The following is an 18,108-nucleotide window of genomic DNA, read 5'->3' as shown; positions in this document are numbered from 1 at the left end:
GAGGAGTAGGGAGAGAAAAATAGGAGTTTAGGATGACTGAAATTAAACGAGTGAAGTTAAGGGACATGTATGGCGCACATAGGATCAGGAAAGTGGAATTTTCTGCCGCATACTTTGAACAGTAGCTGTCGCCAATCAAATGCAATGAGATTACGGAAGATATTTTTCATGCAACATCGAAGGAAACTGCTCAAAGGCCAACAGAAAACTTTGTCAAATGTAAATCTATCAAAAACTTCAATGAGACATTATTTTGTGAAAATGGAATTTTGTTGCTATTTTTGGGCAATAAAATTAGTCGGCTGTTCAAGTGTTCAAGAAGTGATAGAGTTGGCAACTCTGATGTGTGTGAGTGTGAGTGAGTGAGTGAGTGAGTGAGTGAGTGAGTGAGTGAGTGAGTGAGAGAGAGAGAGAGAGACTTCGTTCCCTTCCTGCTGTCATAAGACAATAAAAATAGGACTGCACGTCCTGAATCTCACCTTGATCAGGAGAAAGTCACTCAAACCCCCCACAGACACCCATACACGCTGTTTTTTGTTAATGCCATGAACAAACTGGAGTAGATTGCGGGTGATGAAGGTTGTGGTCAGGTTTCATTGAAACTAGCATAACCCGCGCTCTGCGCGACATGTTGGGGTGGGTGTGTTTGAGAAAGGACCTGATGCAGAGTATCAGTAGTAATTTTACTTTAATGCAGTAAGTGGAATATGATTTCACTGTTTCAGAACCATTTTATTTACTTTTTTTTGTACCATGCACCTCATATGGTCTTTAAGATAACTAGTATGTGCCCGTAAAAAAAATATAAATAAATAAATAAATAATAATAATAATAATAAATAAATAAATAAACCACACAGGCCGTTTCTTCGCTCTCGCGTGGCCGTACGTGCGTGACCCGGAAGTTCGATATTATTCGCAGTTACGATTATTCGCAATTTAGTTTTAATACCCAATTATTCAATTAGCGCCAACATATTTTACCTTTTCGCAATGTCGTGGCAAGGAAAAACAAAAAGAGAAGAGAAGAGAGAAAAAAATATTTACTTCCTGGTTCGGAGCATACCAGCACTCTGATGTTCCCGAAATTTATACACCGTCTAATATGAAAACGATCATAACTTGGGGCATTGTGTTTATCTCTAAATGCGCATAAGAAATCGAGAAATTATTAGAATATACGAAGTCATCACTCTCCGGAAGCCCGTACATTGTAACCCGTAATGGGGAACGTGGCTGAGCTTCCCTTCCCCATCGACCACGCCCACGCAACAACGTGTCTTGCCATTGGTTTGGTAAATAAATGGCCATAACTTGGGAAGCACTTGTCCGATTAATATCAAACCTCGAAAAGGCACATCCTCAGGTCCCGAGCAATATATCTGGCAAGTTTCAATTAGATCGGACCAGTGGTTGTCGAGAAACAGCGGTCACACACACACACACACACACACACACACACACACACACACACACACACACACACACACACACACACACACACACACACACACACACACACACACACACACACACACACACACAGCTGGAATTATAGATAGATGTAAGCCGAATATCACGTTACTCGAGCGCAGAACAAAGTCAAAGATAGCGCGACACGAAACTACAAACTCGGAAATAATATACAAGATTGTGTGTAGTCTTGGAGAAGAGAGCAAATTCCTATTTTGAGGGGCTCAATCCCCACGCAGACCCCCCAAGACCCTGATTTTTTAATGCCATGAATAAACTTTTAGTACATCATGGGTGATGAAGGTTGTGGTCAAATTTCATCTAAATTGTGTGTACAGTTTTGGGGAAGAGAGAAAATACCTATTTTGCGGGGTCAAAACTCCCCCCCCCCATAGATCCCTTTAATAAGCACAGATTTTGGTCAATAGACCTTCGATAGGCATGAGATATGAAGCTTGTGGCCAAGTTTCATCAAAATTGTGTGTTTCGTTCAAGTGATAATGATTGAAGTGATTACGGACTGACTGACTCACTCACCTCCAGACACTGCTCGATCGCATAACCTCGCCTGACTAAAGTCGAGGTGAGCTAAAAATGATCCGGATGGAAAGCTAATGCAGTCATCGATTTACTTGGAATAAAAATTTGTGTCCGTAGATTCTGGATCGAGTGAAGACAGAAGCAGCAAGTAAACTAGAATGGCACTCGGGGAAGTGCATACCTCCACCAAGCAGAACAGCTAACGTATTATATCCACCGATAGGCCAGATTTGGATCCAGACTCGAACCAAAATCTAATCGGCTTGTTCTTGTCACCTACCCAACTCATCCACCGAGTTTTGTCATAACTCGAGGCACATAACAGTTGAAATGCGGGACTGACTCCAAAAGCGGCAAATAAGTCATCAATGGCACTTTGATGCTCGTAATTACAGTGATTAAAACATGAGGATTTCAAGAGAGCGCTCTAACCCATGTTATAGTGCGTTAACCGTATGTGCTGTTCATTTTATTCAGCATAATAAATGTATTGCATTACATGGTACTCGAGTGGGGTGCAGCTCGGAGCTTTCGGCGAAGCCACGAGGTAGCGCGTGTGACCAACTTGAGATGCACGGGGGGTGCACCTCGCTTGGTACGTCGATGCAGGCACTCCTTGTCGTCCGTAACGCCCTGGAAACTGGCCGACTGAGTGGCTCGTGGCTCCGGCGTGCGCGTTGGAACCGGGAACGACTCCTGCAGGTTGACAGTATGGTGGAGACTTGGCCGTTGTGACAATACTACAAGTGAAACATCAAGTCCCGTATGCAAATGGTGAACAATGGGTGAGAAATTGTCACAGCTATTGGAGGAGGTAGAGTCAAAGAGTTTTCACTTTTTAAAAATATTTTGCAGTCAAATACATGACTTATTATCCAATGTCTTCCAGAAACTCACAGAAAGTTAGGAAAAAAATGTGTAACACTGACTGGAGATCACAGAAAAGGACAAACATTTGTGCTGAGCTTCTCTGGGTCCATGAACATTCCTTCATAGTCGAGAGAAAACCCTTTCAAGCTTCCTATGTAGGACCTTGCTGTTATCACAACAGTTTCTTTGTTCTCATTTTACGGATATAAACCAACCGACAAGTTTCGGCAACATCACCCCCCCCCGGCCCCAAAACTGATACAATCGAGCCTGCGTTACCCCTACCCCAACACTCATACACTCAAACCTGGGATACCCCCTCCAAATATGAGACACTTAAACATGGGATACTCCCCCCCTCTAAATCTGATACACTCAAGCATGGGTTACAAGTTGAGCCAGTTTACCTCCAGTAGAGCCGATTGTCGTGCTGCCTTCCATTGAGCCTTGCTGTGCCGCCAAAAGACCTTTGGTCGCCTCGTGGACCAGTTTTCGGCGCTTGTTCCCAATCCAGGCCTGCAAAGTATCCCCAAAGACCTCAAACTAAAACAGAACCAGCAGCTTTGAGAAATAATCTATTTAAACCAAAACATTTCAGAGAAATTTACTTCACAAGTAAAACGGCATGGGGCACGAGTAAAAGAAACAATGGCCTATGAGTCAAAGCACCACATTTTGGCCAACAAACAAAATCAGAATAACTTTATGGATTACTAAAGAGAACCAAGCTTTCTATTTCACTAAAATCTCTCCCAAAGTGTGCTCGTCCAGTATTTAAATCAATCAAGAGATTCCATATTATTTGCTCAGGAGGTGAATAACAATTAGGATAAAAAAGGAGGTTCTGGATCCCAACTTTTCCAGAATATCACCTTTATAAAAGGGAAGATTTGATAAAATGTGGGATTTGATAAAATGTGGGATTCTATAAAATAGGTGATTCCATAAAATGTAGGGTTTCCGAAAAGGTGAGATTCCATAATGAGCTAGAAGGGCACTTGATAGAGCGCACACCTCCGCCACGCAATGCCTGATCCACAAGAACATATCGGGCCCAATAAATTTTTGAAATATCATTCTATATATCGTTTTTAGCCCGATCTCTCAATGGTGAAAAATCACTTTTAAAATTCTAGTAGTCGAATCTGGATCCGGATTTTCATCAAAATCGAATCAGTTCGTCCTTGTCACACACCCAACCTGTCCACAACTTTGAGAGATATCCTGTACACAAACAAACAGACAGAAAGAGGTGAAAACATAACCTCATTCACCTTCAGTGGCGAAGGTAATAAAAGAGGACTGCATCAATATGAAGATGAGCCCAAAGTGATGATTTTTTTTTTCCCAACTCCAGTTATTTTAACACAAGTATTGTACCACTGAAAACATGTATGTGTGTGTAATCCTTCACATGTGCTGAAAACATGTATGTGTGTGTAATCCTTCACATGTGCTGAAAACATGTATGTGTGTGTAATCCTTCACATGTGTTGAGAACGTGCATGTGTGTGTATATAATCATTTTTTTTTTCTAATCCCATTAAATCTCTCATTTTCCATGGTGTCCCTTTCCCCACAGCTCATTAACACGCTCTATTACTCTCTTCTTTTTTTTCTCCCTTTTTCTCCCACTCTTCTGATTTTTTTCTCTTTTCTTCAATAAAATTTACGGTTTTGCTACAAGGTGAGGCTGAAGGCAAATGGATCCTGGATTATTTTCGAATTAACCACGTCATGGATGATGACATGTTGTGAACCAATGTTAACTACTCCACTTAAATTAATTTGAATAAATAAACAAACAAATTTACGTGACGTGTTTACTAACAAGCAACTTTGCCAGGATTTTCTTGATGTGTCATAAATAATTATCTATACACGTTTCCATGATGATTTATGTCTGTTTACGAGTTACAGCCAACAGCGGACTACAATATGACGACCACCACACACAAATGTACACATGCGACAACAATTTACCCGTCACAAAAACCACCTCGAAGTCGGTTTCCATCTCAGATGACAAGCTTTATTTTCACAATTTTTTTTTTCCTTCCGGCATCTGCAGGTAATCTATACATTTTGAAACCCCTCCCTGATCGATTGGTGCATCCAGTGGCACAGAGTCCTATCATTTAAAAAAAGAATGACGGGATATCGTGCGCTCATTCAATGAATGACCGAAGGATATAAAATGGCATCCATGATCCACATGACCAGAAATTTTTGGGACGCGTCATGTCGCTACTCCCAGTACAGGGTGGGACAGAGAAACAGGAGATTTTAAAAAACGATCTCCGCTATGCCAACATGATGGCAACTTTTTTGACTGATCAACTAGTTACCAGGTTTCCTCAAGTTAATGAGGCCAGTTGATTTCAACAAGACGGCACGACGTTTCATACCGCCAGCGTGCTAATGGCCGCCGTACGAATACTTTTTCATAACCACATTATCTGCAGGAATCGTGACATCACTTGACCTCCAAGGTCACGAGACCTGTCAGCATGCGGCTTTTTAATGGGGGCACTTAAAAAGCAAAGTGTACGCTAATCGCCCACACAAGAGTGAAGAGCTGAAAGAAAGACTTCGTCAAGAAATTGCCGGAATTTATTTGGAGATGTTACGCCGCGTCATGGGAAGCATGCGTGGAAGACTAGACGAATGTCTGTGCAGAGACGGAGGTCAGCTCGAGGATGTGATCTTCAAGAAATAAATTTGGCAAATACAAAATCTAAATTTAATTACTGAGTTTTTTTTTTAAATCGTCCGTTTCTCTGCCCCACTCTGTATATAGTGACTCGAGAGAGGAGGGTATAATAGTCCCTAAGATGGTTTCTGAATAAAGCCCAAAGAAAAGGAGCGAAGAGGTTGGTTAAAATGTATCGATAAAGAGACCATTACCCGCACTACACTATAGTTGAGTCCGGCCTCGTGAGAACACTGCACGATGAGAGGCACGCAGTGGTTGCTCTGGTTGGTCATGCCATTCTCGTAGAATCTCTCGAGGATAAGCTGCTGTTCTGGAGAGATGACCGAACGCCGGTACATCTGGGATGATCACAGAACGAGTACTACATCTCATTAGGCTGTACACGGTAGACTCTTACTCGATAAAAAATATTTTCAAAATCCAAATAAAAAATAAATTAATTAACATGCCCTACTGTCTGTCTGACCCGCCAACTTTGTTTGACAGTATTTGAAAATATCACAAAAATAATTCAAATTTCTCAAAATGTGATGTCATGTCACATTCACATTATGGTAATACAAGTGTGCAGTTTGACATCACAAATACCTGGCATCACTCACCTGATGATTCCATATATTATTAAACAGTGTGACGTCACATTAATGCAAATATACTCATACATGATTAAACAGTGCAAAGTCACATTAACCTGATGATGTCAAAAATAATTAAACAATGTGACATCACATTAACCTGATGCCATAAATGAGTACACAGTGTGATGTCACATTTACCACATGATTACATAAATCATTATACAGTGTGATGTCATATTTACCCGATAGTGATGATTCCACTTCTCATTACACAGTGTGACATCATATTTAACTGATGATTGAATACACGAGTACACAGTGTGACATCATATTTACCTGATGATTGAATACACGAGTGCAGAGTGTGACATCATATTTACCTGATGATTGAATACACGAGTGCAGAGTGTGACATCATATTTACCTGATGATTGAATACACACGTACACAGTGCGACATCATATTTATCTGATGATTGAATACACGAGTGCAGAGTGTGACATCATATTTACCTGATGATTGAATACACGAGTGCAGAGTGTGACATCATATTTAACTGATGATTGAATACACGCGTACACAGTGTGACATCATATTTACCTGATGATTGAATACACGAGTGCAGAGTGTGACATCATATTTACCTGATGATTGAATACACGAGTGCAGAGTGTGACATCATATTTACCTGATCATTGAATACACACGTACACAGTGCGACATCATATTTAACTGATGATTGAATACACGAGTACACAGTGTGACATCATATTTACCTGATGATTGAATACACGAGTGCAGAGTGTGACATCATATTTACCTGATGATTGAATACACGAGTGCAGAGTGTGACATCATATTTACCTGATGATTGAATACACACGTACACAGTGCGACATCATATTTAACTGATGATTGAATACACGAGTACACAGTGTGACATCATATTTACCTGATGATTGAATACACGAGTGCAGAGTGTGACATCATATTTACCTGATGATTGAATACACGAGTGCAGAGTGTGACATCATATTTACCTGATGATTGAATACACACGTACACAGTGCGACATCATATTTATCTGATGATTGAATACACGAGTGCAGAGTGTGACATCATATTTACCTGATGATTGAATACACGAGTGCAGAGTGTGACATCATATTTACCTGATGATTGAATACACGAGTGCAGAGTGTGACATCATATTTACCTGATGATTGAATACACGAGTACACAGTGTGACATCATATTTACCTGATGATTGAATACACACGTACACAGTGTGACATCATATTTACCTGATGATTGAATACACACGTACACAGTGCGACATCATATTTATCTGATGATTGAATACACGAGTGCAGAGTGTGACATCATATTTACCTGATGATTGAATACACGAGTGCAGAGTGTGACATCATATTTACCTGATGATTGAATACACGAGTGCAGAGTGTGACATCATATTTACCTGATGATTGAATACACGAGTACACAGTGTGACATCATATTTACCTGATGATTGAATACACACGTACACAGTGTGACATCATATTTACCTGATGATTGAATACACGCGTACACAGTGTGACATCATATTTACCTGATGATTGAATACACGAGTGCAGAGTGTGACATCATATTTACCTGATGATTGAATACACGAGTGCAGAGTGTGACATCATATTTACCTGATCATTGAATACACACGTACACAGTGCGACATCATATTTAACTGATGATTGAATACACGAGTACACAGTGTGACATCATATTTACCTGATGATTGAATACACGAGTGCAGAGTGTGACATCATATTTACCTGATGATTGAATACACGAGTGCAGAGTGTGACATCATATTTACCTGATGATTGAATACACACGTACACAGTGCGACATCATATTTATCTGATGATTGAATACACGAGTGCAGAGTGTGACATCATATTTACCTGATGATTGAATACACGAGTGCAGAGTGTGACATCATATTTACCTGATGATTGAATACACGAGTACACAGTGTGACATCATATTTACCTGATGATTGAATACACACGTACACAGTGCGACATCATATTTATCTGATGATTGAATACACGAGTGCAGAGTGTGACATCATATTTACCTGATGATTGAATACACGAGTACACAGTGTGACATCATATTTACCTGATGATTGAATACACACGTACACAGTGTGACATCATATTTACCTGATGATTGAATACACACGTACACAGTGCGACATCATATTTATCTGATGATTGAATACACGAGTGCAGAGTGTGACATCATATTTACCTGATGATTGAATACACGAGTGCAGAGTGTGACATCATATTTACCTGATGATTGAATACACGAGTACACAGTGTGACATCATATTTACCTGATGATTGAATACACACGTACACAGTGTGACATCATATTTACCTGATGATTGAATACACACGTACACAGTGTGACATCATATTTACCTGATGATTGAATACACGAGTGCAGAGTGTGACATCATATTTACCTGATGATTGAATACACACGTACACAGTGTGACATCATATTTACCTGAGGATTCCACATCTGTGAGGTCATATTTACTTGATTATGCCTAAATGATTACACAGTGTGACATCATATTCACCTGGTGATTCTACATCTGATTACACAGTGTGACATCATATTTACCTGATGATTGAATACACGAGTGCAGAGTGTGACATCATATTTACCTGATGATTGAATACACGAGTGCAGAGTGTGACATCATATTTACCTGATGATTGAATACACGAGTGCAGAGTGTGACATCATATTTACCTGATGATTGAATACACGCGTACACAGTGTGACATCATATTTACCTGATGATTGAATACACGCGTACACAGTGTGACATCATATTTACCTGATGATTGAATACACGAGTACAGAGTGTGACATCATATTTACCTGATGATTGAATACACGCGTAAAGAGTGAGACATCATATTTACCTGAGGATTCCACATCTGTGAGGTCATATTTACTTGATTATGCCTAAATGATTACACAGTGTGACATCATATTCACCTGGTGATTCTACATCTGATTACACAGTGTGACATCATATTTACCTGATGATTGAATACACACGTACACAGTGCGACATCATATTTATCTGATGATTGAATACACGAGTGCAGAGTGTGACATCATATTTACCTGATGATTGAATACACACGTACACAGTGCGACATCATATTTACCTGATGATTGAATACACGAGTGCAGAGTGTGACATCATATTTACCTGATGATTGAATACACGAGTACACAGTGTGACATCATATTTACCTGATGATTGAATACACACGTACACAGTGTGACATCATATTTACCTGATGATTGAATACACGAGTGCAGAGTGCGACATCATATTTACCTGATGATTGAATACACGAGTACACAGTGTGACATCATATTTACCTGATGATTGAATACACGCGTACACAGTGTGACATCATATTTACCTGATGATTGAATACACGAGTGCAGAGTGTGACATCATATTTACCTGATGATTGAATACACGCGTACACAGTGTGACATCATATTTACCTGATGATTGAATACACGCGTACACAGTGTGACATCATATTTACCTGATGATTGAATACACGAGTACAGAGTGTGACATCATATTTACCTGATGATTGAATACACGCGTAAAGAGTGAGACATCATATTTACCTGAGGATTCCACATCTGTGAGGTCATATTTACTTGATTATGCCTAAATGATTACACAGTGTGACATCATATTCACCTGGTGATTCTACATCTGATTACACAGTGTGACATCATATTTACCTGATGATTCTACATCTGATTAGACAGTGTGACATCATATTTACCTGATGATTCCACATCTGCGAGGTCATATTTACCTGATTATTCCTAAATGATCAAACAGTGTGACATCATATTTACCTGATGATTCTACATCTGATTAGATAGTGTGACGTCATATTTACCTGATGATTCCACACCTGTGAGGTCATATTCACCTGATGATTCCACATCTCTGAGGTCATATATACCTGATTATTGCTAAATGATTACACAGTGTGACATCATATTTACCTGATGATTCTACATCTGATTAGACAGTGTGACGTTATATTTACCTGATGATTCCACATCTGTGAGGTCATATGTTCCTGATTATTCCTAAATGATTACACAGTGTGACATCCTATTTACCTGATGATTCTACATCTGATTAGATAGTGTGACGTCATATTTACCTGATGATTCCACATCTGTGAGGTCATATTTACCTGATGATTCTACATCTGATTAGACAGTGTGACGTTATATTTACCTGATGATTCCACATCTGTGAGGTCATATGTTCCTGATTATTCCTAAATGATTACACAGTGTGACATCCTATTTACCTGATGATTCTACATCTGATTAGATAGTGTGACGTCATATTTACCTGATGATTCCACACCTGTGAGGTCATATTTATATTTATTATATTCCACATCTCTGAGGTCATATATACCTGATTATTCCTAAATGATTACACAGTGTGACATCATATTTACCTGATGATTCTACATCTGATTAGACAGTGTGATATCATATTTACCTGATGATTCAATACATGAGTACATAGTGTGACATCATATTGACCTGATGATTCCAAATCTGTGAGGTCATATTTTCCTTATTATTGCTAAATGATTACACAGTGTGACATCATATTCACCTGGTGATTCTATATCTGTGAGGTCATATTTACCTGATGATTTAACACAAGAGTACACAGTGCGACCATATTTATCTTCTGATTCTCCATCTGATTACATAGTGTAACGTCATATTTATCTTCTGATTCCACATCTGATTACACAGTGTGACATCATATTCACCTGGTGATTCTACATCTGATTAGACAGTGTGACGTCATATTTACCCGATGATTCCACACCTGTGAGGTCATATTTACCTGATGATTCCACATCTGTGAGGTCATATACACCTGATTATTCCTAAATGATTACACAGTGTGACATCATATTCACCTGGTGATTCTATATCTGTGAGGTGATATTTACCTGATGATTTAACACAAGAGTACACAGTGTGACCATATTTATCTTATGATTCTACATCTGATTACACAGTGTGACGTCATATTTACCTGATGATTCCACATCTGATTACACAGTGTGACATCATATGTACCTGATGATCCCTCATCTGATTACACAGTGTGACATCATATGAACCTGATGATTTAATACACGAGTACACAGTGTGATATCATATTTACCTGATGATTCTACATCTGCGAGGTCAAATTTACCTGATTATTCCTAAAATATTACACAGTGTGACATCATAATTACCTGCCCATAGTTGTGCATTCCTCCAGGAGTCTGGTTCGGCCACATAATGTCCGGTTAACGTGTTCAAGTCTCTGTAGGTGTGAAACCCTGCTGGGAAAGAGAGGCGAAAGAGAGACGACATTCACATTGTTTACCAGTTTGTTACCATCAACGTTAATGCTACAACAGTATCATAAAAATATATAAACTAGAACAGCACTCGGTGGCGTGCATACCTCCGCCAGGCTGAACACTTTACATTTTGTATTCCACCAACAGTCCGGATCTGGATCTGGACCTGAACCAAAATCGAATCCGATGTTCTTGTCACCGACCAACTCATCCACCAAGTTTTGCCATAACCCGTCCACAACTTTTTGTAATATCATTCTATACATTGTTTTTGGCTCCATCTCTCAATTGTGAAGAATCACTTTAAAAATTCTAGTTTCCGGATCTGGATCTTCTCCAACATCGAATTAATTTGTTCTCGTCACACACCCAACCTGTCCACCAAATTTCGTCCGAATCCATGCACACCTTTTTGAGATATCGTGCTCACAGACAGGGGTGAAAACATAATCACCATCCACCTTCGGTGGCGGAGGTAACAAGAGATTAAGTTAACGGGCATTCGATAGTGTCTCTCTGCATTACGCTGTTCTACATATTACAATGTACGGATACCATTGTACTGTACATGCGTTGTGGCGTTTCATATCACCTGGGGTATAAGTTAAGGCTTCTGGAAGAGCTGATAAAAGGAGTGACATTGCATGACACACCTGGTTTAGTACCACAGGTATGGTTAATGATGATTACATACTGGAAAAGATAGCCTTAAGTATACAAATGAAAGAATGACCAAATTAGAGGAATAAGGTGGAGAATGATGAAGAGATAGTGAGTGCATAAGGCAGGTGGGACCGGGTACAAAACGACCCTGGGTGTAAACATTCTGTTGATCCAGGGGTAATTGTCCTGCTCCGCCGCATCACGTCAATTACCGACAACAGGACTCAAAACATTTACTCGAGTTTCCTTCACTTTACACACACAATTAATTAATTTAGGAATAACTTTTTCACTCTTAATGGAGGGATTAACGTTTGGGTGAAAACGGTGCTTCATTTGGACTTTGCACAACTGAGTAGTTGGGTTTATCGACTTGTTTGTTAACCTGGTTAGGATTATCGGCTTGTTTGGTAACCTGGTTAGGATTATTGGCTTGTTTGTTAACCTGGTTAGGATTATCAGCTTGTTTGGTAACCCGGTTAGGATTATTGGCTTGTTTGTTAACCTGGTTAGGATTATCGGCTTGTTTGGTAACCCGGTTAGGATTATCGGCTTGTTTGGTAACCCGGTTAGCAATCTCACTGCTCATATCAATCTCCATTGGAATATCAGCTCACGTGGCCGATGTTTGTCCCGAGATTACGAATTTGTTAGACACAGCTGAAGACACCCAACATTCCTTAATTCAGCCAATCACCCATCATTCATTCTGTCCCAACATTCCTTAATTCAGCCAATCACCCATCATTCATTCCGTCCCAACATTCCTTAATTCAGCCAATCACCCATCATTCATTCCGTCCCAACATTCCTTAATTCAGCCAATCACCCATCGTTCATTCTGTCCCAACATTCCTTAATTCAGCCAATCACCCATCATTCATTCTGTCCCAACATTCCTTAATTCAGCCAATCACCCATCATTCATTCCGTCCCAACATTCCTTAATTCAGCCAATCACCCATCATTCATTCCGTCCCAACATTCCTTAATTCAGCCAATCACCCATCGTTCATTCTGTCCCAACATTCCTTAATTCAGCCAATCACCCATCATTCATTCCGTCCCAACATTACTTAATTCAGCGAATCACCCGTCATTCATTCTGTCGCAACATTCCTTCATTCAGCCAATCACTCATCATTCATTCCATCCCAACATTCCATAATTCAGCCAATCACCCATCATTCATTGTCCCAAAATTCCTTAATTCAGCCAATCACCCATCATTCATTCTATCCCAACATTCCTGAATTCAGCCAATCACCCGTCATTCATTCTGTCGCAACATTCCTTCATTCAGTCAATCACCCATCATTCATTCTGTCCCAACATTCCTTCATTCAGCCAATCACGCATCATTCATTCCGTCCCAACATTCCTTAATTCAGCCAATCACCCATCATTCACTCTGTCCCAACATTCCTTCATTCAGCCAATCACCCATCATTCATTCTGTTGCAACATTCCTTCATTCAGCCAATCACCCATCATTCATTCTATCCCAACATTCCTTAATTCAGCCAATCACCCATCATTCATTCTGTCCCAACATTCCTTCATTCAGCCAATCACCCATCATTCATTCCATCCCAACATTCCTTAATTCAGCCAATCACCCATCATTCATTCCGTCCCAACATTCCTTAATTCAGCCAATCACCCATCATCCATTCTTTCCCAACATTCCTTAATTCAGCGAATCACCCATCATTCATTCTGTCCCAACATTCCTTAATTCAGCCAATCACCCATCACTCATTCTGTCCCAACATTCCTTCATTCAGCCAGTCACCCTTCATTCATTCTCTCCAAACAATCCTTCATTCAGCCAATCACCCATCATTCATTCTGTCCCAACATTCCTTCATTCAGCCAATCACGCATCATTCATTCCGTCCCAACATTCCTTAATTCAGCCAATCACCCATCATTCACTCTGTCCCAACATTCTTTCATTCAGCCAATCACCCATCATTCATTCTGTCCCAACATTCCTTAATTCAGCCAATCACCCATCATTCATTCCGTACCAACATTCCTTAATTCAGCCAATCACCCATCACTCATTCTGTCCCAACATTCCTTCATTCAGCCAATCACCCTTCATTCATTCTATCCCAAAATTCCTTAATTCAGTGAATCACCCTTCATTCATTCTATCCCAACATTCCTTCATTCAGCCAATCACCCTTCATTCTATCCCAACATTCCTTCTTTCAGCCAATCACCCATCATTCATTCTGTCCCAACATTCCTTCATTCAGCCAATCACCCTTCATTCATTCTGTCCCAACATTCCTTCATCCAATCAACCATCATTCATTCTCTCCCAACATTCCTTCATTCAGCCAATCACTCATCATTCATTCTATCCCAACATTCCTTCTTTAGCCAATCGCCCATCATTCACTTATCCCAACATTCCTTCATTCAGCCAATCACCCATCATTCATTCTGTCCCAACATTACTTCATTCAACCAGTCACCTTCAGACATTCTGTCCCAACATTCCTTAATTCAGCCAATCACCCTTCATTCTATCCCAACATTCCTTCATTCAGCCAATCACCCATCATTCATTCTGTCCCAACATTCCTTCATTCAGCCAATCACCCTTCATTCATTCTGTCCCAACATTCCTTCATCCAATCAACCATCATTCATTCTGTCCCAACATTCCTTCATTCAGCCAATCACTCATCATTCATTGTATCCCAACATTCCTTCTTCAGCCAATCGCCCATCATTCATTTATCCCAACATTCCTTCATTCAGCCAATCACCCATCACTCATTCTGTCCCAACATTACTTCATTCAACCAGTCACCTTCAGACATTCTGTCCCAACATTCCTTCATTCAGCCAATCACCCTTCATTCATCCTATCCCAACATTCCTTCATTCAGCCAATCACCCATCATTCATTCTGTCCCAACATTACTTCATTCAACCAGTCACCTTCAGACATTCTGTCCCAACATTCCTTCATTCAGCCCGACACCCATCAATCATTCAGTCACCCGTCATTATTTTATACATCCAGTCACCCATCAATCATTCGCCAGTCGCTCCTCATTCCTTCATACAATCAGACGGTTTGCCATCAGTTCGGCCAGCAGTCACACGACGATCCGTCGCTTGATGACCGACACACGACGAGCCCGACATTCACACACACGCACACATACGCACACACACACACACTCACCCACACACACACACACTCACCCACACACACACTCACACACACACCCACCCACACACACTCACACACACACAGACCCCCACTCACACACACACACACACACACACTCTCTCACACACTCTCACACACTCTCACACACACTCTCACACACACACACACACACACACACACACACACACACACACGGAGAGAGCGCGCGCCGCGATGATCGCGCCACCACGAGGCCGACACTATAATCACAAGCTGCGCCCTTTGTGTCCCCGGAATAACTCGGGGCCCCAAACAAAAGCGACGGACGAGCGAACTCGCCGAAGGCGCGAGAATCGTGGCGGACGGGGAGACGGAAGTGGCGGCGAGTGGGACACCGAGCCGGGAGGAGGAGGAGGCGGCGTGCGGCAGCACGGAGTGTGTACGGATCCGCGTGCTCTCATCACTCGCCATGAGGGACCGCTTCACGCCGTGACCCCTCCATTTTCCTCCACGACCCTCACAGACCCAACTCTCACGGAGCGATCCTCCTCACGGACATTCTTCCCCTTCACCCCCGTTATCGTTCCTCTTTATGGACGTGACCCTCGCCGTCCGATCCTCCACTCCCCCTCCCCCCCCCGAACCCCTCTTTACACTCTTGGAACCCCGTTCCTCGAGCACGCTCCCCCTCCCCCGTGGGATCCGAGTTCCCCCCCCCCGTGGGATCCGAGTTCCCCCGATCTGCTCCGACCCCCGTTACCCCCAATGTATCCCGGACCGAACGCTCCCTACCAGCGCCAGATACCTGTCCCGCAGAGCGATCGCGCGGCACCTCCCCACGCGCGATCATGATCGTGACGTCACGCGTCGGGAGCGCCATCCACGTATTCCACCGTTCCGATTCGTCACTCGGAGTTTTAATCGTCGTGAGGCTTTCACTTGGCTCACACTGTGGAACTTACACATGGGTGTAAATGAATTTTCTATTTTTAATAATATGACGGAGGTGTTACCTCGAAGGGAGGTAAGAAGAGACGGCCATGTCCGTAGTGAGTGTGTTTGTACGGTCATCGGTGGCCAGATTCACCTTCCTTTGGGGGGGGGGGTGCTCAACAGGTATCTAAAGGTTTACCTGTAGTGTTTACAGATTGTCAGTGCAATAAAATGTATACAACGTAGTAAAATAAACAAGCTCAAATGACCTAACATCCTCGTCCTCTTAATGATGACGTCATAAAAACGAATATGACGTCATTGCGATGTATCAGGTTTGCGATAAATTATCTGTGTTAATGCCCGGCTTGATTCCCGCAAACAGAATTCAAAAAGCTTGCCTAGTTTCGGAGATAATGATATAGGCGATTTCCATTAGCAGAGATATTGTGACGTCATAACTTTTTTTCTCGGAGGAATTTTCAAAATCGGAGATGGTTACTGTCTGCGCGGGGTATTTTTACATGTATATGCCAAGTTTAAGGAAGTTTCGATGAAAACTGTAGGCTGTGAAACAAAAAAAAAACGTCCACAAGAACAACAACGTGAGTAAGACTTGGAGATCCTCCACGAGGAGTGAATTCTCATTGGGTGGATGAGGGCATTGAATGGGGAGGGGGAGGAGGAGGGGATTTAATTGCTCAGATTTTCCAGATAATTGAATTACATTTGGGTGGACGACCCTCATCAAAAATTACAAACATTATCACAGCTAGCAGCGGCATTCACCTCGTTAAAATGGCGGCGGCTCTCGCTAACCGGAAATGATGGAAAGTTTCACCACCGCACCGCCTCCCCTCCCCCCCAATGTCGTACATTCAAACATTCACAAGGCATCATATTCTCCACCAGTCGCTCTGTCTGTCTGTCCGTCCAGGGCGGAGATTCAAAATCAAATCGCCACCATTTTCTTCGCTCCGTGTAGGCCTTAGGCTTCAGGTCTCTCATGTACATTCGAAGACTGAACAACGCGTCTTCTATCATGAAATCAAGGTACCATTTTGGTCCGTTATACATCGCCCAAATAAGGTACGTTTTCATGATACCTCGGAAAGAAATTAGTGATCTTTCATTAAAAAAAAATTGGTTTTCACCCGAGTTTTCAAGGCTGGATAGAGTGCGCAAGTACTGGATCTACGATAACGGCACTCCGTAGAGTGCACACCTCCGCCACTGATCGGCCGGATCTGGATCCATACCTGAATCCAAAATCAAATCGGCTTGTTCCGTCACCCACCAAACTCAATCACCAAGGTTTGTGTGAATCCGTCCACAGCTGTTTGAAAAATCAATTTTGGCCCCATCTCTCAATGGTGAAGAATGTTTAAAAAAAATATATAAAAATTTCTCGCATCCAGATTCAGATCTTCACCAAAATCTAATCGTTTCATCCTCGTCGCCCACCCAGCATGTCCACCAAGTTTCATCCAAAATCATCCAAAACATTGTTAGATATCATGCTGTATCTCATTTTTGGTCCTATCTGGCTATGGTGAAGAATCGTATCGACATTATCGGATCTGGATCTGGATGTTCACCAAAATTTAATCAATTGTTCCTTGTCAAACA

At 41.5% G+C, this 18,108-nt stretch overlaps 1 protein-coding gene across 14 annotated transcripts in view; it reads right to left on the bottom strand.

Moving 5' to 3' along the window:
- HDX (highly divergent homeobox) overlaps nt 1-16,484 on the bottom strand; it is a 41,242-nt gene extending 24,758 nt beyond the window's left edge. For 2 of the 14 annotated variants that reach the window (XM_085858114.1, XM_085858122.1), the window contains exons 1-5: nt 16,015-16,186; nt 11,595-11,681; nt 5,791-5,937; nt 3,291-3,399; nt 2,513-2,709 (exon numbers count right to left, since the gene is read on the bottom strand). In XM_085858114.1, the coding sequence (XP_085714240.1) occupies nt 2,513-2,709; nt 3,291-3,399; nt 5,791-5,937; nt 11,595-11,639 (498 nt within the window). In that variant the 5' untranslated portion in view covers nt 11,640-11,681; nt 16,015-16,186. Of the gene's footprint in view, nt 1-2,512; nt 2,710-3,290; nt 3,400-5,790; nt 5,938-11,594; nt 11,685-11,809; nt 15,554-15,885; nt 16,187-16,338 lie in introns of those variants that run through there. The other 12 variants (XM_085858117.1, XM_085858119.1, XM_085858120.1 and 9 more) reach the window with 12 other exon arrangements.
- Between the last annotated feature and the right edge of the window lie 1,624 nt (nt 16,485-18,108).

The sequence above is a fragment of the Eptatretus burgeri genome, chromosome 15 (genome assembly GCF_056783735.1).
Source record: "Eptatretus burgeri isolate ZD-2024b chromosome 15, Ebu_testis_v1, whole genome shotgun sequence".
Taxonomy (NCBI): Eukaryota; Metazoa; Chordata; class Myxini; order Myxiniformes; family Myxinidae; genus Eptatretus; species Eptatretus burgeri.
The sequence above is the reverse complement of the archived record's forward strand: the minus strand, read 5'-3'. Positions and strand labels throughout refer to the sequence as shown.